The following is a 23,026-nucleotide window of genomic DNA, read 5'->3' as shown; positions in this document are numbered from 1 at the left end:
TTCAATAACTATAGACAGAATACATTTTGTCATTTGTTAAATAATTTTATTTTGAATTCTAATATCGGGACAGAGCCTGGCATCAGAGCATGGAGTTGAAGTTGGAGCTGGTAGTTATCTCTTTAAGCAATGAAGTCTATAAAGCTGATGAGAGAAGTCTAACAGCAGAGAAGAGGGCTCTGGCCATCAATCAAAGGAACATTGACTCGGACATGAACATCCAAGTCCTGGAGGAAGAGCTGGCTGAAGCCAGCGGGATACTGCTATCCAACAACTCCTCGTAAATTACCGTTTGTGTCGATTCAACATCAACTTCATTGGGTACTTGAATCGTGATACGATTTCTCAACAGAAAAGACAGTTATTTCTGTCTATTAATTCCTTTTAGAAAGAATATCACACACACACACATATATATAAATATATAAAGTGGTACCACTCATTAGCTTGCTGTTTCATAAAGCTGTTCGTAAGTTAAGAGCCACTTTAAGAACGACTGGTGAACCTTTCTTATGCCCTGAATAATCACCAATGAACATTAATGGTGAATATCATTACCACAAGAAAGGATCACCAAAGTCGTTCTTAACTTACGAACAGCTTTATGAAATGGCCCCCTGGGCTCCATCTTACAAAGAGTTACGATTGATCCAATCAATCTAAACTGTATGGAAATCCATCCATACCATAGTTTTTTTTACAGGAAATTTGCAAAATCTCCTTAGTAAACAAAGAGAATCACACCGATTCTTCAAGAGAATGATGAATGTATGAATATACATCATATCCAGAAAATATTTTGAACAAATTTGCATTTTAGATGTTGACATTGCTAGCCATCCATACTTGTGATTGATCGGATCAATCGCAACTCTTTGTAAGACGGGGCCCTGATTTGGAGTCTATTATTCATTCATGAAAGATAAAACCACATAAATAAAAAACACAAGCATTTGCATCTTTTCATAAAATTCATGCTTTTTAATAATATTTTTCTCAAAACAAATTCTAATCTAATGACCTCTTTGTATTTCATTATTTACAGCTTTGTAACAGAAATAATTAACTTTGAAAGGTTTTTCTTTTTCTTCCAAAACATTTCTTATAACACACAGTAGAATTTTGCACCTTTAATCTTTAGAGGCACCCACATGATGTTTAGAAAGTCTTCTTGGTTGCAGGAAGAGCTGCGATCAGACTTCATTCCTAAAATCAAACACAACTTGATTTTCAACCAATAAGAAACATGCAAGAGGGACTTGTGTTTGATTCTTTGAGCTGTGTTTAAATGAATCTCTTCCTAACACAGGTGGGCATTTCATATAGCTGTCCGTAAGTTACAAGCAACTTAACGAATGACTGGTGATCCTTTCGTAGGAACTACATGAACACCAATTAAAATCTGGTTTGTATCATTTACCTCAAGAAAGATTCACCGATCGTTTGTAAAGTTGCTCAAAACTTAAGAACAGCTTTATGAAGCACCCAGCTGGTCCATTATCTGAATGGATGAATCTAACAGCTGTTAACATGGCTCACAAATGATTAACTATGGATACAAAAGTTTGTGTTTCAAGCTCCTTAAATTATTAAAGGTGAATTGTCTGGTAACATTACCAATTAAAATCTGGTTAATATATCTAGGGTGCTCAGTGAAATAATATCCAAATACTTGGCTTGGCTTACAGACTATTATTACCCTGCCATGGATTTAGTCAGTCTTAGTTGCATACAGTGGGTGATTTCAAGTAGTGTGTTGGTGCAGGTGTTGAGAGCGTGAAAAAGCTGCTGAATCATGCTCCAACACCGGACTGAGCTAAGTAAGAAAATTTTAAATACATCATTGATAGCTCAATACTGAGTAATATCACAGCTGTGCAATCATCTCAACTTCACACAAAAAGTCTTGACAATGAAAGCGACAATGGGGAGAAATTGCACTTAAATCTCATCATATGGAATGCAAAAACCCATTTAGAAATCAAAAGAGTTATATTCTTACTTGTTAAACTCATTAGAAATATGATAATTTGCACTCATCTTTGCTGTAAAAGCTAATTTCAGTGTTGTTTTCATTCTGTTCATGAGCTGGAAATTGCCAACACCATCATCAAACCCTGAACCAATCCTTAGGGTCTAGAACAGGGGTTCTCAAACTACGGCCCGCGAGACTGCTGGCTTTTTTCCATCACTTTTCAGTCACAATATGATTACATTGTGTATCCATGACACCGTAATAAAAGTAATGACAGTCAAACTAATTTAACTTTTAAATCAAGTTTAGTGGAATCTTTTCTGTCTGTTCTACTTTAGAAGACCAGCGCGGCGCTACATTGAAAAAACATTGATAACACATAGCATTTGAAAACACGCGCGCACACATTGCAACACGCGATCTATTTGGTTAAAACGTAAACTTAATTGTCGGTTCAGTTCTGCGGATTTTCTCAGGGTTAAATTAGTCATCATTAATTGTTAGCCAGGTCAAGATGGCATCAAATTCTGCGAAGAAAAGAAAGGTGGATGCTGAAAATCTTGTTTTCCATGAAGAATGGACAGACAAGTATGCATTCATTTTACCGCAATCGAGCACGAGACCAATATGTTGGCCAATCTACTTTGACTACAAAAAAATATTGATAGGCCTTCTACAAAACTTTATCTTTCTCTTCAATTCCAGGTATGTGTTAAAATTGACATAGGTACAATCTACATTCCTTTTAACAAAGAACTACAATTTCGTTGTCATTACTATTGACTCTCGCTGTATTTTATTTATTGCCTGTGTTCCATATGAAACTTATAAATTTGTTGGATTAAATTCTCCAAAAATAAGGACCAGATTGCACCAGAGAGCATCTAGGACCCCGGCCGCAAGGGTATTCGCGCTTCGCGCACATTTTATTTTTCTAAGTATCCACTTCACCCTGGCCCTTTCAGGTTTACTGGTATTTCGAATCTCATCTGGCCCTTCAAAGAAAAAGTTTGAGAACCCCTGGTCTAGAATTAGTCAATTGTACAATGCATGTAGATCATCAACGCCAACTATGATACTTGGTTCAGAAGATCACATCAAACATTGGCCTAAATTCAACTACAGTGTTATTGCTAGTGATGGTGTTGAGCAACACCAACACCTGCTTTCAACACTATACTTGACACCACTCAATGTAGGAGTAAATCAAGTTGTGTAGAAATCGAAAAACAGTAAAGGATGTTTCTAGCACCCTGAAAACAAACAAAAAAATATGTTCCCAAAACAATATTTTTAGCAACTGTCCAAAATTTAACTTTCAAGGAGTGAAGATCAGATATAGATTCAAACTTTTCTTGGACTAAAATGGGAATATAAAGTTAATACACAATGAATATTTTCTTACACATTTGAGACAGGATTTGCTGCCTATGGTAAAGTAATAAATAAAACATGGATTATGGTCTTTGAAATTTGTTGCCACTAAAAATTATTTATGAATCATCCAGATGTTTTTATAGAAGGTATATCATTTGTAATAAATAGTCTTTAACTAGCACATATCACTTAAGGCTGAAAACACTATGACTGGTCTGCAACCCCACTTTTAGGATAAAAATGTACAACGCTTATTTGACCATGGAACATTCTACTATCCAAAGATCGAAATTTTGATGAGAATATTGTAATTCAATTCATGACAATTGCATTCCTTTTTATAAGTATAAAGCAAATTCAATGCGTAATTGTAATGAAGTCATAGCAATCATACAATCTGCTAAGTCATGTACAGGTAACCATAATTCTGAGTAAATTCATATCTGAGTCTACTGTACAGAGATATACATGTATCAAGGAAGGGGAAATGGGAAAATCCTCCCCATGAAAATGAAAAGTTAAAAAGGAATGCATAATTGCATAGAGGTAATATATTTTATATTAGTATTAATTATCTTGTGTACATTGACTAGAAAACAAATTTTCATCCTCCTTTAACCAGCAGGTACTCAAGATTAGGGCTGCACGATTGCCAGCTGTAAAATCCATGATGTGGAGATAACCCATCCCAACTGAATAATTGTTTAAGTGTTAAAGAATGTTAATAAACCACCCTTTTTCAGGAAAGACTAAAAGTATAATACATTTGAGTAGGGAATATATATTGCTTGAATAGGGATGACATTTTTATGACTCTTTCCCAGGGACCCTAGTGAGTTGGATTGGGGTAATGGGATAATGTCTGGGTTTTATAGCATTTCAAGGTAGATTTCTGTACAAAACACATTGAAACCTCAATTGTTAGCAATATGAAAGGTGATACACCATGGACCCAATCTGATCTATTCATTCAATTTTCAATGACACAATATTATTGTTATATCGTATTGTGCAACACTACTTCAGATTATCTGCATGTCCAGAGTGTCATATAAAGTGATGCTGTAGACTCAGTGAATAAGACATTCAGGGTAGCTTTCCACAAAGTGATTTGTCAGGGATTTACATTAGCAACTGTTATAAACTACTGAAACACTCGATTTTGATTGATTGAGAAGAATAGTGAAATCACTGAAAGATGTGCCATAAGATGCTGTCCAGGTACACAGTGAAAAATGTCTCAACCAATGTATAGAATAAATCATGTCACTGCAATGCGAGATGGGGGGGGGGGTGGTGGCATAGGGGTCTTAAAAGGTTAACAAAGCATCCAATAATTGATTAGAGTATACAGCTAGTTGGCTAAAAATCTGAATTTTAACAAAAATATAGACACTGGTTGAGGTGGCTCTCTTTCACCAAAACTTGAGACTGTCCATTTTAATAGGGATAGTTGGTAGGTTATGTGAATAGACCCGTCGGTGACTTTCACTAAGTCTGATAGAAGGGTTTCAGTAGCTTAAACTGTGCGCATAAGAATAAAAATTATCCAATTTAGAAGGTTAATACATTAAAGAATATTATTGAAGATTATGATCTTGATTAACCATGACACGAAAAAGCAACTCCTCATCATTTCCTGATATAATACATTTCTTACATCACTCATGAGTGAATAAATTAATCAGGAAGACAACAGGTACAGATTATATTTTTTCCAAGTGGAAGTGAAGAAACCTATGCTGCCTTGCATTCATTAACAATGTCCATGGTCAAAGAACATACTCAGCTGAAGCAGGCATCGGTAAAAGTTTTATTTTAATCTTACTTGCCAAAACTTGGAGTTTGTACCTTTTTTCATCAACACTAAATTGGGGGAGTCATGCATTATGATAGAGGTGCAGGAAATATGACAGTGAAGAGTTACTGAGATGTTCTTTCATACTTTGATGAAGTCATTTCAAATTTGGATTACCACCTTCTCTATATACATCCTCTGAAATACCTAACAAATGCCATCGTGAAATGCTCCCCTAAAAGATTTTGAACATCACAAAGGAACCTATTTCTTGTTGCATCTTTCTCTTTCTCTCTCTCTCTCAAAGAAAAAACTATTACAATGTACTACTTGATCTGTGCAAAGGACAGTGATCATGATTTTGTTACTACTCTATTCTGTTCAAAGGTGATTACAAAGTCAGCATTGGCTTCAGCAATCTTCCTCATCTCATCATACAGACCCTTTGATGACTTCAGATCCTGGATAAAACAATAAAATACAGATCCAATTCATACATTAATTACTGAATTGCTTTCATAGAATGCAGAGGAAGTCATCGTGAACATTAGTAACTCCATGTGAAGCAAAGGTGCATACACTGTATGCGGGCATGCCAGGATCCGACGACCGGGGTAATAATATATCTGTAAAGCACTTAGAGACGTTTTGATGTATTAAGCGCTATTTAACAGCGGATTATTATTATTATTATTTATAAATCATTTAGAAAAAGTAAAGATTTTTAAGAATCTTTCTCAGTTGTGCACTGGTTGCCTTCCCCTCTTTGAAGTTAGCAAGTTTCTAGCTTTTCTATTGTCATGTTTATTTTGGTGACACAATATTTGCTCTGGCGACAATTGCTCCGGGATTTATATTGTCTAAGATATATGGTTGGGGTAAGGGTTGCAATAGTGTTTTATGTTAGGTTTAGGGTCCTGTTTAGGATAGGGTAAAGTATTAAATCCAGGGTTGAAGTTGGTCATTCCATTTGTGTGTAAAAATAACAGCGGAGCAAATGTCACCGGAGCAAATGCCATGGAACTGTTTATTTCTATTACTTTTCATTTCTAACGGTGTCACTTCATATTTACCCTTTCAGTTATGATCAATTTTATATTTGTGTCAATTATCCTAATACTATTGATCCTTATAAAACTGAATAAAATACGATTTCTACCTCCTTTGAAAAGATTATTCAGACAACATATACAGATTTTTTCTGGCGTTATAAATTTTAAATGATGAACATTAAAAAATAATCTTAAAAGCATAACTGTCCTCTCATCTTTTAATAAATATCAGAAGCACCTAATCCCTTTGGAAATTTTAGGTTCAGTGTAGGTATTGGTGTTGAGAGTGAAAAACAATGCTTATGATTCTGACTACAGCATTGAACATAGGTAAAATGAAGTTATACTAATCACTTTACTGACATCTCAACACCGTGTGACATTGATTCTTGAACCGGATCAATTTCAGGTCTGGTATAGAGGCTGGTGCAAAATTGCCATAACACCAACACTGCTTCCAATGCCAACATTAGCTTTTAACTCTGAACATGTAATCATTAAAAATGTCCTATCTTACCTTTACAAACATCTTAGTTTGTGTATATAGTCTTGTAACACAAGGTTTAAAGCACACATGACTAGAATCAATCCCCTTGGCTGCTAGGGTCTCCTCAACAATGGAACGTAATTTCTATAAAAATGGTTTAAAGAAATGAAAGACAAAAATTACAATGAATGCAATGAACATATAAGGCAATGGAATGTGTGTGTGTGGTAAATGTTTAATAATGATATGCCACTTTTTAAAGGTCAATAAATGTCAAGTCCACCCCAACAATAAGTTGAAATGAACCAATATTCAAAATTTAGTTGAGAATAGCACTGAAATTTTGATCAAAATCTGATGTAAAATAAGAAATTTATGGCATCTCTGAGCTCTGCTTATTTTCACAGAAACAGTTATTGGCAAATCCCAGTCAGTAATGATAATAATAGGCATTTGTATAGCGCCATCTATCTCGAAACATCTGTTCCGAGGCCCATTGTTATTATTATTACCCCAGCTATAGCTCGAGCTGCCTGTCAGCGCTCGTGCATTCAAGGAATTAATCCTGCCGGGTACCCATTCACTTCACCTGGGTCAAGTGCAGCACAGTGAGGATAAATTTCTTGCTGAAGGAAAACACGCCATGGCTAGGATTTGAACCCACGATCGTCTGTTTGGAAGGCCCGAGTCAGAACCAATAGACCACGACGCGCCGACAGTAGGCAAGTGATGATGGCACACACTCATTTCTTTTGCATTTAGATTTGAATGATAAAAAACGTTTTTACTTTGCGAAAGACAGAGGGAAAAGATTCGTGCAGAATTTCTTACCATTTTATGCTTCTCTGATCTCGACACTGAGGACCTCCTTGCTTTCTTGGATTCCGCGCTCTTGACAGTAACTTTGGCATGCTTCTGAGTTCTCTTAGATGGTGTCGATGATGATGCAGCTGATGATGATGAGGGTTGGTGGGTGGAGGAGGTAGATGGAGAGGTGAAGGAGGAGATGGTGGTGTTGGTGGTGGCAGGATGGAGATCCTTGGCAAGCTTCCTGGCTGACCGCCGAGGAGAGGTCATCTCTTCAGGTTTGGTTGATTTGACAGGGGTGGAGCGCCTAAGTCTGGGAAAAATTACATCAAACGAAAGTTACAGCAAGTGACAATCCACTTTAAGGCCTTTACGCTCTTAAAGTATGATTTAAGCATGTATAGCAAGAATTCAGAAGTGCATTGAATGCGCAAGATTGTATGTTTATCTTGGAAATAAAATATTTCTTACTTGTCCTTTTGTATTTTCATTTTTCCTTTTACGTTTCTACTTTTCTACTCTACACATTTACAGTGATAGAATGGAATAACATTATTTCAAAATGAAATCTGCAGTATACACGTTTCCTCTTTAAGCGATAAAAAAACCAAATCAAAACAAAAGGGAACTAAAAAAATATGGTTTACAAATCTCATTATTAACAACATATTTCTTATGTTGATTAATGACTTACCTCTGATTCCTTATTCTCCATGAATTAAGTAAACTATTTAGATCTAATATCTGAATAAATCAGCATTGCACATTTCCCAAACCAGGGAAGACCGAGACACAAAGAAAGCTGAAAGGGCAATAAATTTGGGAACAGTTACTGCTGGTTCGTCATGAAACTAATGCATGAAACTGATGAAAGAGCCCAATATTCATCACCCACACCTCTCAATTGTTCTGACAGTTCTGTTTGATATACCATGGATGTTCACCACATAACAATATTTACTTACCTCTTTGGAGTAAGCCCCCCTGAGGTTGATATCCGAGCCCTTTTCTTTCTTGATCTGGGTGTGGATGCGCCATTCTTAGGCGTTGAACCCACAACCTTCTGAGGTGTTTTAGCTGTCCTACCAGGCATGATTCTTTTCCTAGGAGTGCTTTGGGAGGACTTCTTTTTGGCAGATGGAGAGAGCTTTCTTGTCTTTGACTGTTTGGCATGACAATATGGATAAATAGTTATCAAGATTTATATATAATTCAAATTCTTTCAAGTGGTAGAAATTATGATGTTAAGCTCTCTGTTGCACTAAACTTCAAATAAGCCCATGTTTGGAAGGTGCATATTTAAACAAGAAACAGAAAATAGCAAAGAAATGAGATATTACTTCAATAGTGTTGAGCATAAAAAGGATGAAGAAAAATAAATAAAACTAGATTAAAAAATAAAATGATCTGCATTAAGGACTGAATCACCTGACAAATTCTTTTTCAGGAACATTTACAATGGTAAAATATGAGATTGAGACTCTCAACTAACAATTTTATAAGTGTTGGTATTTTAAGAAAGATATCTTCATAATTCAAATGTATTGGATTTTTTTATTTATTTCTGGCTTAGTATTTACTACTATAATAACTTTGAGCAGCAAAACCATTTTGGGGCAGGGGGGGGGGGGGAGGAGTGATCAACTGATCTACTATGTGTCACCTGTCTGTACCTGTGGTATTTACCCAAATGAACACTTGGATATAACCCCCCCCCCCCAAAAAAAAAAGTTCAATAATTTATCAAAATAAATGCCCAACAAAGTAAACAATTCCTTTTATACAAAATTAATTTCATGTACTACCTGTTTCGCTTGTCAGCGACTCAACCTTGCAACACTGCAGTAGTCAGACCTACCTGTTGTGTGCTTGGTGATTCTGAGTGTTTCCTCTTGGTCCTGATAGCCAGAGTAGAATGATGGTGAGAGGTGAACGTACAAGACATCTCTTGACGGACGCATCGCTGCTGAAGACGCATCATCTTCTGGTCTATACTTTGAGAATCGGGCTTCTCTTTGCAGTAACTATGAAATAAATGGATAAACATGATTATTTGTCAGTGTGAATATTGCACTGAATACATATCATTGTAAATACAACTTAGTGTTAATAAATCTAAGTTTGACAGAGTACTTTTACATGTTGGATGCATTGCTGCTGGAGATGTATCATCTTCTGATCTATGCTTTGAGAACCAGGCTTCTCTTTGCAGTATCTATCAGATAAATGAGTACACCAATATGTAAGTGTGAATATATTCAAATGCACTGGCTAAATATAATTTAAAACACATCTTAATGTGAATAAATCTAAGTTGGACTGAGTGCTTTTGTGTTGGATGCACACAGCTATAATAAATTTAAAATGATAAATGATAAAATTATCTTTCAACAATTAATTTTAGTAAGTTGGTATGGGCAATGTACTATGGAAGGATGAATGGCATGTCCTAATAAGAGCTTCTGAGTTTGAGGTGAGTGGTTCAAGGAGGGGACAGCCAAGAAGACAGAGGTGAAGCAAGAGGAGAGTAGCGAGTATACAATGAATTGTGCAAAGAGAATGGAGGGGGTAAGGGTGACTTCAGCAAATATGGGGCCTATTGCATAAAACTTTTTGACAGAGTTTTTTAATGTGTAAATTTCAATGGCATAATTTTGTTTGCCAGAGTTGTTGTTTATTTGCCAGATTTTTTATGGCAAAAGTTTTATGCAACGGGCCTCTGAGGTGAATCTTGCCACCCCAGTTTGACTGGGGCAAATCCAGATTTAAACCTTTGTACTAATAAATGACTGACAGATTCCATTAACCCCAATTTTTACACTCACCTGATACCATGGTACTTGAGTTTAAGTGAATCTGAGAACTCTGTCTGCATCAGTTCCTGGACTGTTGGTCCGTTGTTATGATGACCAGCTACCGATGATCTCGTCCTTGGACTATGCCGGACACCAGAGGGTGGGACAATGACCAGGTCATCTCGCTTGGGCTGGCCGTTGGGTTTGAAATGACTACGGAACTCTTTGGCACTCAAGGTGATTGCTGGTGAGAGAGAGAAAAAAAGAATGAAATTGACATATGATGTTTCAATGTGTGAAGGCTTTCAATATCTATTACGCTAAAAGACCCTAAAACATAAATTGGCATATTTCTTCTAATTTACCTTGGTTCCACAAATATCGAGATAAATATCACTTCAAACTGATACTGATACAATCCGGATTCATCCAAGGATAGACTCAACTACAATTTAATAATGTAAAAAATCAATCTTGTCAACTGTACTTATGATTTATGGATGGGAAACCATTCTCGGTTAAATCAGAAGTCAAGTTGAAAAGATTTGTTTTATGCTTTTTAAAAAGGCTTCCGGGCAATTAGACCATATATTTATCAGACAAACTAAGGGTAAAGTAAATGGGATACAACCATAACAGATGAGGCCAAAAAGCCAATAACCAACATGTGATATTAAGATCAGAGAGAAATTTAATCATTCTTGAGAGGTGAATCAACATCAATAAAAATGTTGGGGCATATCATTTACTCCAAGATAGGTACACCAGTCATGGGTAAAGTCACACTGCGTAACTTACAAAGAGCTTCATGAAACGACCCTGGGTTGAGTGCAACACAATATGGATAAATCTCTTGCTATAAGAAATAAACGCCTGGTATAGGATTCAAATCCAAAACCCTTGGATTAAGAGATGGGAGCCTGAACCAATACACCATGATGTATGCATACTACCAATATAATACTTACTGTTGCTGTCTGTGGACGGTACAGCAAATCCTCCTAAGGTTAGATCCTCTGATCGGATTCTTCTTAAACGATTGGCAATCGATTCCCTATTCTGCAAGGCCTGTCTCTCAACCCATTGGGATGGACTCTGTGTCAATTCTACAGAATGATTTGAAGGAAGAAAGAAAATTAATAGAGAATATACAAACATGTTATGAAACAAGGGTAATACCACATAAGAAAATTAGTGAGTTGCTTCATATACATAGTACAAACAAATCATTTGACTAGGAATTGCTTCATAATAGTCATTACTGCTTGAATGACGTGGAGAGAGTGTATACACTGAAGGGGGCATGCCAGGATATGATGACCAGGGTAATAATATACATGAACCTGTAAATTGTTTTGAGGTGTAATTCAATGTATAAAGCGCTATGTTTTTGCGGATTATCAATATTATTATCATTCTTATCTGGCTTCGATATCTTTTATGGCTGTTGTTTGATACCTCCAATCTGACATAACTAAACCTACCTGTTGGTAAGGTCCTGAGGTCTATCCTAGCTGGTCTAGGCTCACTTGCATTCTCAGCTTCCGCCACACCACCCTCATCTCTCCTCTCAACATCCATAGCTTCCTCTTCATTTCTACTTTCTGCCTCAAGGGTCGGTCTTTGTTCTGGAGTGTCCGTTGATGGCCTTTGATTTGCTGGGCTGGATCTGTTCTCATCAATACTGTACCCTTCATAGAACACCTTCCTCATGTAGTTGAAGAGGAAGATGAGGAGAGATGGTGTCACGTTGATCTCAAGACCTTCAGAGCGGATTTTCTCTGCATAAAAAATATATTATATGTAGATAAGCAATCTTACATCATTGACACTGATTATAAAGACACTAGAAGCTTTATGCAAGCCAAGTGAGTATCTCTTTCGCCATTAATCACACTAGCTTAAATTATCATATACTCATGATAATTATAATTTATAATATTCCAGTGTAAGTTAATATCACATCTTCAAAAGATGATTACAAAACTGGCCGACCTTATTAAACAGTGAAATGAAACCATGGTCTTGAATCCAAGCACTTCACATTCCAGTCGTTTGTCAAGTAAATATTAACTTTATGAACAGCATGATGAAACACCCCAAAAGTCAGATAGAATCGATACACACTCCTTACCAATAACCATTGCCAGGGCTTTGATCTGCATCTTAGCCAGTTCTTCTTCCTCCTCACGAAGCCGTCGACCACTGACGGTTGGGAGGGAATCAAGTACCTCCCTGGCTGATTGATCTTCTTCTATAAAAGATAAAGATTTAACAGATATAAGACAGAGAGCTAATTCATGCCTACCTGATTATAGGAAAATACCCGTAACTTAACAAATTTATTATTCAGGACAAATAATACCCAAGTTACAAGAGGCTTATCCTCACCATCCAAAAGACATATGTGTAATTAAATTGACATACCTTCAGCATCACTGGAACGTTCCTCTTCTTCATGACAGGCTAATAACGCATGGGCTGCTCCATTCAACATAAATGGGGAGACAAGTGGCAAGGCAATACACCTTCCCCTCCTATCCCCGTGGACCAGAAAGAAGAATGTATGCCGAGTACCTTTCAATTGCACATTTGGAACTGTCAGAAAAGAGAGATAGACAACAAGCATATATTAAAAAATTTAATTATTGATTTATTAAGAAATGGGTAAAAGGTCAAGATCAGAGGAGGATGAATATACTAACAAGATGATGTAACATTGTAAAGGTTGAAACATGCTAAAATGTTAAAGCTAAGGGAAGTCGCAGAGAACAATACTTTCAAGTGGAAAAATTTTGACATCGAGATGAAGTGTTCTCATATCATTACAGATCTATATCTAGTAAGATCTGACATAGTGCAAGCAAATCAAAGATTATTGAAATGATTTAAATATTGAACAATGAAAATTAGAGCTGAATAGGAGGGATGTTGAATATATCCAACACAAATATTGTGCTTGTGCATTTGGAAAAGGGCTGTCTACTGACAAGATCCCATGCTTATGTTGCCAAATACTGGACAAGCTTTCACTTTCTACCGGCATTCATTTGGCACATAATACTCCTTTATACATTCAGACAGTTGGCTGGTCATTTTGTTGGATTTTGTTAATCACTTTGCAATCATCATCACAACTGCAATTCAGGGGACTGTTTCGTGAAAGTTGTCTTTACTGACATGTTGCCTTCCTCTGTTTTACCATTGATAGTAACAGTGTTTCTCAGCTGATCAAAACCAACTGTTTCCCTGCTAATTTAGTCAGTGCTGAAAACTTCATGAATTGTGCCCCCCCCCCAATGTAAACACTTTGCTATGACACAAAACATGGCCAAGAATGATTGTAAGTGGAAAGCATTACCAGTAGGATTTAGAGGATTGTTTGTGATGCCATTGGTCCAAATCTGGGTACTTAGTCCAGCATTCTGAGCCTCTGGAACAGGACCTTCCACTTCAAGACAGCTCAACTGACATATAGCACCTTGACCATCACCAGGCAATCGATGGGTCAGGTACTGCATCCAGAACTTAGACCGAGAGAAGCGCTGCCTTTTTTCTTTATCTTTCAGGCATCTGGGTGAGTGATAGTCAAGGATCTTTGTTGTATATGTACATACCTGCCAACCTTTGATAATAAAAATCAGTATCAAAGCTACGAGGGCGCCAAGTGGGTGTCCGGCCGCTGCAACGGTAGGGACTCTTTGCATTTTCAGCATGTAAAAGTAGCATTTCCCTACACTTTTTAAAGCAAATTTACCCTAATTACCACACCAGAGGATGACCCATAATGGTTAGTCGCGTGCATTTGAGTGTCCGAAAGTCCACACACACAGCTTCAACACAGGGAACAGTGGTTTTCATGAACATAATATTGCAGAAATCTGGGTATATTTTTATAACTATTAATAATCTCACACCAGATTGATAATAGTGTGAAAATTTTATCCAATTCCATTAATTTGATGTAAATATTATTACAATTAATTCAGTATTTAAGTATTTATGTTCACAACTCTTGCTATGGCAAATGGTCTGAAACCACCCACATTTTCGAGACACTGGCACCTTTGTTTTCCCATTGGAATATCCCTATGGGTCAAAAAGGTCGAGATTGATCGTCATCTCAATGCTAAATAGATTACCTACAGTTTGATGTATAAAACTTTATGACTGGTATAATGGTTACATCTCATTTTTCTCCCAAACTTTGAGATCTGGCGGGCAGAACATGGCATATTTCTTTGTACAATGTCACGTGACTAACATATGATAGTTTCCGTTCCTAGACCCTTTTCATTTGAAACAATACAGCCCAAACAAACTTAATCAATGCATTTAATGTTGAAAGTAACAATGTTCTTGTACTATAAAGCTTTACCTACAGATATTTATAATATAGCTACAATTTAAGGAAGCAAACATCGAGTCCGGAATTGATTTTGATTTGCAATAGGGTTTGTGTATGTATAATATATACTAGCAGGCTAGCATCATCTGCTACGTAAACCAAATGCGCGAACATGACCGAAACTAACCATTATGTACATATGTAGAGTCTACCTTCATTTATCAATTAAAAATTAAAAAAAAGGTCTTTAAAATATCACTTTTGTGACAAAAAACCACCCAGTTTCATTCAGGTGTGATTTGTTTTCATTTATATAGACTAGGAATAATTTTTCTTGTTCACCAGAGCTCTAAAAAAATTTAATTTAGAGCATAGTTTTGTGAGGCCCTTTATTGGTGGAAAGTGAGATTGATGCAGATCTTCATCTCCACAGATTCTCTTTTTAATTAGAAAAAATTAATTTCAAGAATTCAATTGAATTTTGGGCCAAGGCATATTTTTTATGATGAATTTAGATTTAAGTTAGCCCTACTGTATTAAAAACTGATGTGCCAAAAAAATCAAACATTCATTTATCCAGCCTATCTATCAATCATGCATCAAGAGAAAATAAGCCAAACATTGACAATCTTATTCATGTTATTTCACCACACAGCGGTTACTGACTGAGGACAAGGTTATATCATAACCTACATTGGATAAGTGCTTGTTGGTATAAGAAAGCAGATTATCAACCATGACAAAAACGGGGCCGAAACTAACAGCTGCATGCGCCCGACCCGCACCCACCACTGCACTTGCGGTGCGCCGGGGAGGCTAAGGCGCAGCAACTTGGCAGGCGCCGGGAGTTAAGGCAAGCGAAGCAAGTAGATTTGGTGTTCGGCTCCGAAGGCTCAACTTGAGATCGGAAGTTGATAATCTCCTTTCTTTCTCAAAAATTTGACAATTATTCTATTCTAAAAATAAAGTACAGATCAATGTTAAAATTGCGTAGGGATAGATTTAACTTGGTGCGTGGCCGGGGTTGGTGTGCAGCTGTTCAGCAGACTCAGCAACCACTGAAATCACCAACACACTCTAGACATGTACACTACACATTCACTAACTCACTCTCACACTACAAAATCATCCGGCGACATGGGCAAGACCTCAAATAAAAAGTGAAATTTTCTTACCTAAATCACCATATTTCGCGTAAAAAATATCATCATCGGTGATTCTTAACATCGTAGTTACGAAACAAGAGGTCTAAAAAAGTGAATTTTTAAAGGTTTTTCAGATGTTTGTGGATTATGAAAACATGTCCTCACTAAAAACTGGCACTTTTGCTAGCCGACGTCAGCCGCCATTTTTTCCCAGAAGTCAACGCTAATATAGAAAAAATAATAAAAAACATGAAGAATACGACAACACCTCAAAATGTAGCGCCCTAAGTGCGGCCGTTGTGTGTACGCTTGTTATTACACATGCATTTGCAATGGAATTGCGCACTTATACCTCGGTCACATCTGTTCTACAACAGCCGTACGGCGAGTAAAAAACAGTCGTTTTAACAGTTTTTGTACCAGCTAAATATAGGTGGTTTGAATAACAAGTGGAACGCCTCTGGCAGTCTCGCCTGCATTACGCGATTTAATATAGCAGCAGTGCTAACTTTGAAAACTACTATAAAATAATCATTCACAAAAACACCATTCATATAATGACATAATACCATGTTCATTGACCATAAATGACATTTGAACGGTGACTTAAGACTTGTAAACTACACCCATGTCCACATTTCATTCACTCTATCCATAAACTTTCAAAGTTATGATGGCAATTCAACAATTACCCCAACATGGCCTAAGTTTATTGACCTTAACTGACCTTTGACCTTGGTTTTGTGACCTGAAACTCACAGGGGATGTTCAGTGATACTTGATTACTCTTATATCCCAAGTTTTATGAACTAGATCCATAAATTTTCAGAGTTAGGATGGTAATTCAACAAATACCCCTAACACGGCCAAAGTTCATTGACCTTTAATGACCTTTGACCAAGGTCATGTGACCTGAAACTCGTACAGGATGCTCAGTGATACTTGATTACTCTTATGTCCAAGTTTTATGAACTAGATCCATAAACTTTCAGAGTTAGGATGGTAATTTAACAAATACCCCCAACACGGCCAAAGTTCATTGACCTTAAATGACCATTGAGCAAGTTCATGTTACCTGAAACTCTCACAGGATATTCAGTGATACTTGATTAACCTAATGTCCAAGTTTCATGAACTAGATCCATAAATTTTCAAAGTTATGATGGTAATTCAACAAATACCCCCAACTTGGCCAAAGTTCATTGACCCTAAATGACCTTTGACCTTGGTCACGTGACCTGAAACTCGAGCAGGATGTTCACTAATACTTGATCAACCTTATGCCCAAGTTTCATTAACTAGGTCCATATACTTTCTAAGTTATGATGTCATTTCAAAAACTTAACCTTCGGTTAAGATTTTGAAAATAATTCTCCTAACATGGTCTAAGTTCATTGACCCTAAATGACCTTTGACCTTGATCATGTGACCTGAAACTCAGGCAGGATATTAAGTAATACTTGATTAACCTTATGTTCAAGTTTCATGAACTAGGTCCATACACTTTTTAAGTTATGATGTAATTTCAAAAACTTAACCTTAGGTTAAGATTTGATGTTGACGCCGCCGCCGCCGTCGTCAGAAAAGCGGCGCCTATAGTCTCGCTCTGCTATGCAGGCGAGACAAAAATGAATAAAACGGCTGTTTTCGACTCGCTGTACGGCCGCCGTAGAGCAAATGTGACCGTGGTAATAGCAGTTTTTGCACACCGTTTAAAGTCGCTCTCTGTGTATATAGTGGAGCTAGCGTATTTGCGTAGCCGCGCGCTCCAGTCGTTTATGCGTTTGTCGAATCTTACAGACGTGCATGCATTAGTCGCATCATACAGCCGTTTCAATAATTTCAACACTATATTGATTAACCCAAAAATCAAAATTTTTGTTTTAAAATTCGGAATGGAGGTCGAAAAATCGGGATAATTCCGCCAAAATTGGAATGGTTAGAGGTATGTATGTAGTATGGAGTGATCAGTTTCACACAAGTAATGAAAGAGAGTTTAAACTGCTGAACATTGATTGCATAAATAACATCAGATATAAATCAAGTTAGTTTTTGTATGGAAAAAAATCATCTGCTGTCTGAGGAGGCGCGACAGCTCAGTCAGTAGAGCGGGGGTTTCGCATTCCAGTGACCTGGGTTTGATCCCCACTTGGTGCACTAGCGCCCATTGGTAAGGCATTTAAATCATAATTACCAGGTCCCTCAGAGAGGACCTTACGCCATTGGTCCTCTGGTTGCTTGCTTACAAGCATTCATGCTTTCTTAGCAATCAGGTAAAAAAATCACCACCTTACATTACCTTACAATTCAATCCTAATTGACGTGATCAAGAATGTGTAAAAATGCAATTAATGTTGCGACAGCTGTTCTCACTAAATAACTGAATAAGTTCTAAATGACCATGGATCTATAGACAACATTTGTAAAGAAATTAACAAAATAAAAACAGAGAAATTAAAACTTAGGATCCATTCAAGTTGGTCATCATATATTAAGTTAAGTAATTATGTAATGCCTTTTAAGGGGAGGTTCACCCTGATAAATCAATTATAAGAGCAGAAGAAAATAGAAAAGTATATTAAGTTGGACTGTATTCTAATGAATACTCAGCATAAAAAGGATACAGTTCAAACTTTCCAGGTAGGATAAACCAGGATGGGATCTCATGTAGATTGGCAAGATGGATGAACTCAAGTGTTTCATTCACAACATACTTAGACTGTTCAGAAGAAAATAAAATGAGACAGTAAGGAATTACAAATGCATTTTCAATCATTAAATAAAAATAGAGTTATGGTCATTTGATTGAGATATTCATGCTTAATTGGTAATAGTGATAGAGTAAAGAGGAGTAATCAGACGAGAGGTTAAAGATTATGAAAGACTGACCATGCTTTGATGCAGAGCCTGTTAAATCATACAAATAAACATTATGCTCCATGTTTATGGCATCACTTATTCAATGATCAGCACAAAATTGAGATGCAAAAATCCACTACATTCTACAAAAACCAACAAATTTCTATATTCTATTCACATTCTTTATCAATATTACTCATTCATTTCTGATACATAGACTTTAAAACGGAAAATGCAACCAGGAAGGAAAAATACTTTGAAATATATAATATAAAATATATATGTTCATCAAATTTAATCTAAATGCATTTTAGGATCAGGCAGCGATGCAGCCACAGAATTCCTGTGATACATACAAGCTGAACTAATCATAAAATGCAAAGTACAAGTAATCATAATATATCAAGCTTACCTTTAATTCATGATTTGATATCGAGACAAAAGAATCATCCATCGATTGCTGGCTTCCAGCGACGTCTTGCTGAGAATTAGCACTAGGATTAAGAATCTCAATGAAAGGCTCTGATCTATTGCTGTCATCAGCAAGACGATGTAGACTAAACCCTTGCCATGGAGGAAAAGCAGTACCCTACAAACAAATACATCACATATTCATAAAAACAAAACAAAATTCAAAGGACTCATTCAAGTACATACATGTATTTGTCATGAGTAGAAGAAGAAATTAACTCTGAGTGAAGTAATAATTTGCAGGAAAATAATTTTTATTCTATTTTTATTTATTTATAGATTATTATTATTATTATCATTATTATTATTATTATTATTTTTTTTTTTTTTTGGGGGGGTTATATCTTTGTGTGTGTGATACAATATATTACAGCACAATACACATTTTGTAAAAGTGGTATGTTGAAGGACCACATACAGTTAGTTTATTCAACTTGTTAAAGTTGTAAAGGTGAATATTTTATTGGATAAAATAGTCTTTGCTTCAAAACATGGACGAGTTGACTTATACAAGATTTATTATGTAAGAGGGGTATTCTTTTTAACTATCTGAAGGCCCTCTAATCTGGGGTGTGAGTGGTCACAAGAAAAAGTCTGAAATAAAAAGAGCTCCCATACTCTTTGTACAGAGGAACACCAAAAATAAGCTGAAATTAAGCTGAAAAAAAAAAATCTGAAATCAGCTAAAAATCTGAACTCTCACACCCCTGTCTAATGCAATTTTGCTCTCGGAATCAACACAACTTACTCGACTTGATATGTACTTGACCTGGCCTTGCCAAGCCAGAGAGCCTGATTCTGACAAGATGTCATCCACGTTGGCATCCTTGCCATCTGACGACCTCAACTCCACCACCTTGCTCTCTATGAACGTCTTCCAGTGGGTCAGGGAGGGGTGCTCTTGCCCCTCCATACCCTTCCCTAGCATGATGGTGATGCGGGCGTGGTGCCACACCTCTAGGCGTCGCAGCACAGAGAAGAGGAAAGCATCCGGACGCTCCAGGATGGGAAAGTCAGTACTGGTGGGCATGAGCCAAACAACATCAAGGAGATAACCTAGACATAAACAAAAATAATTGTGGTTTTCTGCTCATACCCTGAATACATGTATGAGGGAACTCAGGTCTACTAGTAAACCCAGACACTCAACAAGAATAAGCGACTGCATAACATGTTATCTTTTCATAGAGGACAGGACAGCATGCCAGCACCAAACAGATATGTGATGAGTCACATTTATACAGATGGCTTAATTTTCTTATTGATTTGATGCTACTTCTACCATTATTACAGCAATTACAAATGTGGTAGAAGCAACAATGATATTGTGATGACATTGGTACTTTAAATAGTAATTAAAATAACAATAATAAAATTAGTGACAATCATTTAAAAATAAATAATAGGCAGAAATCAACTGACTGGTACAAAGTAATATTGACAAGTGCTTGCAAACATAGATACATACCTCCAACTGGGAGTTCATCTGCAATCTTGTCCAGTTTAGATGCTACCATCCCTGTGTACTCTCTTTTGCAAAGATGACAAGGAGAGAGAAAAAAATATTACAAATGGTATTAAATGATTGAGATTCCCTTTATCATTAAAAGAAATTTGCAATAGTCCAAACATTGTATGAAAAATAATATTGACAAAATATGAATGCATATAATACTTAAATATGTACATCGATAAATGCATATTACTAGTCACAAAAACACTTATAAAGACAGTTTCATCAAAACAGTTTCTTAATGAATTGTGGTTTATATTTTTTTATTATAACAACAAATAAGAAAGAAAACTAGTATACAGAAAATAGCTTCATATCTTTTTTTTAATTGTAATTGCTTCAGAGTTCTTGTTATAACCTTTGCATTCAAATTCAATTCAAACATGATGCAGCCTCACCTCATTTTAGTCACTGAAAGACTTTCCATGTCACTTCTCGCCTTCCCAAACTTCTCTCTCATGTCAGCAAAAACAACCTGCTGGCCGTCATCATCGACCTCAACATCCTCTTCATGCACCCTACTCCATCCTGAATGAAAGACGGTGTCTGTAGCGCCTGGTTCTGATGACTCCCCATATTCAGGAACGACAATGTTAATCCACACATTGTCGATGGGTGCCTGTTTGACTGATTCGGGTCCAGAGGAAGAATCATTGGTAGTCCTCCCAGAATGCTCAGGTGTAGGTGAGTGATTGCTTCTTTCCTCATTGGTATACAAGGACTTGGCCAGGTGCTGGAATAATTGTACATCTTCAGCTAGAGATTTGAGGAAAAAATAAAACAAAATCAATCTTATGAAATTTGACTTTAGCTATTCCAGCATCAGTGAACCACACCATGCAGTGATGAAGATGGCAGTAGTGAAGTGAGAAGCATTTTTTTGCCAGAAAAGCAAGAGAAAAAAGTTATTTTTTATCACAACTAAAAATTCAGAAAGTGAAGTTCACACATGATATTATTATTATTATCACACTGAATCAGCCAAATATTTGATTTGAATTCTAATGCACTTCTGCTGCTCGATATATCCAAACACATGTTCGAGAGGTGGGAGGCCTGTTCAAACATCTGGAAAGAGTTCCATATGCACCCCCCACCAAAAATAACAAAAGATTGTTGAGACTTCCGGTTCGTTCACCTAAGATTTTTCTATCATTTTTTTACTGTTGCTTACCTTAGTTGGGACTCGAACTCACCTTGTTTTATCTGCAGTCAAGACCTCTTCCCGCTATGCTAGCGAGAAGCGCCGATACCGGAAGGGGTATTTTTACGATTATCAGCCAATAGTTTGACTAGTCAAGACTCACAGACCCTTTACTGACTAAATAAACCGATGTTTATGGACAATTACACGCACTAGATCCTGCTTGAAATTTGACGGAATAAAGCCATATTTTGGTATGTATTTCCACTCCCCCATTATATGTGCAGGGCGCTACAAACCCGCTTGCCCGAGGCAAGTGAAAATGACGTGCGGGCAAGCATTTCTCAAAGTCAATTGCCCGATCGGGCAAGTGGTTGTTTTGGAAATAAAATATCAGTAGACCCTCTAAATTTCAATATCTTTTGGATAATCACAACTATCTCTCAGATTATGTCAAACCAGTGGAAACTGATGTAAAATCAGCGCCAATTACCAATAATTTATCGCCAGGTACCTCGTTCGAAAAACCGTGCCATCGCATCTTACGTTCTACGTGTGCAATGACTGCGCATGCGCTACTTGAGCAATTTGCGATGCACACCAAAAAAACCCCACCAAAAGTGGCTAAAATTTCACATTTTGCAAAAATCCATGAAATGGCCATCTATTTTCCATATTACCTTGAAATTGTTTTGATTTAGTTGGAAACTACTGAAAAAATGAAGAATATTCAGCTCTTTCTTTACTCTGATTTATGATGTTACACTCGTAAATGCTTTTTATTATTGTGGTCCCACATGCAAGCCTTGAAATAAGCGGGCGCTGAGCGCAAATTCGCGCTCATAAAGCCATCAATTGCGCCCATAAAGCCCCAAAATCATCAAAATTTTGACGACCGGGCGCAAATATTTTCCAGGTAATTGCGCCCGCCTTGAGTGAGCAGTCAAGCCATATCATACATGTAATTTAAATATCTGAAAAGCCAAAATCAAGTAACTTTCAATTTACGATAAACAGGTAAGTGCGTCTTTTTTCTGTACCATAAAAAGTGAGCTACGTGTGTCTTTTTTTTTTGGTAATACATGTGTGCGTGCTTCCGGTAGCGGTTTTCCCATACTTCATCATGTTCAATTTCTAATGCACACATTTCCAGTTGGGATATCACCATTCTGCGATATAGTAATTCGAATTGCACAGGAGATAAATCCCTGTTCACAGCACATACGATGTGCGAGTCTTTTATCCTCACAGTCGC

At 36.8% G+C, this 23,026-nt stretch overlaps 1 protein-coding gene across 1 annotated transcript; it reads right to left on the bottom strand.

Annotated features, from left to right (window-relative positions):
• Positions 1 to 955: 955 nt before the first annotated feature.
• Positions 956 to 21,379, bottom strand: LOC129264656 (mdm2-binding protein-like). The gene is made up of 16 exons (XM_054902571.2): positions 21,026 to 21,379; positions 20,583 to 20,644; positions 19,863 to 20,170; positions 19,056 to 19,232; positions 18,409 to 18,503; positions 13,653 to 13,864; positions 12,719 to 12,889; positions 12,426 to 12,545; positions 11,776 to 12,072; positions 11,260 to 11,397; positions 10,322 to 10,535; positions 9,355 to 9,520; positions 8,462 to 8,658; positions 7,521 to 7,809; positions 6,720 to 6,833; positions 956 to 5,611 (listed from the first exon to the last, which is right to left on the bottom strand). The coding sequence occupies exons 1-16, from the start codon at positions 21,085 to 21,087 to the stop codon at positions 5,504 to 5,506; spliced, it is 2,730 nt and encodes a 909-aa protein (XP_054758546.2). The 5' UTR covers positions 21,088 to 21,379; the 3' UTR covers positions 956 to 5,503.
• Positions 21,380 to 23,026: the final 1,647 nt, after the last annotated feature.

Source organism: Lytechinus pictus, chromosome 7, assembly GCF_037042905.1.
Source record: "Lytechinus pictus isolate F3 Inbred chromosome 7, Lp3.0, whole genome shotgun sequence".
In the NCBI taxonomy this organism is placed as follows: Eukaryota; Metazoa; Echinodermata; class Echinoidea; order Temnopleuroida; family Toxopneustidae; genus Lytechinus; species Lytechinus pictus.
Note: the sequence above shows the minus strand (reverse complement) of the source record. Positions and strands in the feature narration are given on the sequence as shown.

What these genes read in the sequence shown, in the direction of transcription:
- LOC129264656 (XM_054902571.2), bottom strand. Translation starts at nt 21,087, where the DNA reads ATGAGAGAGAAGTTTGGGAAGGCGAGAAGTGACATGGAAAGTCTTTCA. An exon ending in CTACCTGGAAAGTTTGAACT is followed by an intron (nt 13,865 to 18,408) that starts GTATCCTTTTTA and finishes TCACTCACCCAG; the next exon opens with ATGCCTGAAAGATAAAGAAA. An exon ending in GGGGGGCTTACTCCAAAGAG is followed by an intron (nt 7,810 to 8,461) that starts GTAAGTAAATAT and finishes AATTTTTCCCAG; the next exon opens with ACTTAGGCGCTCCACCCCTG.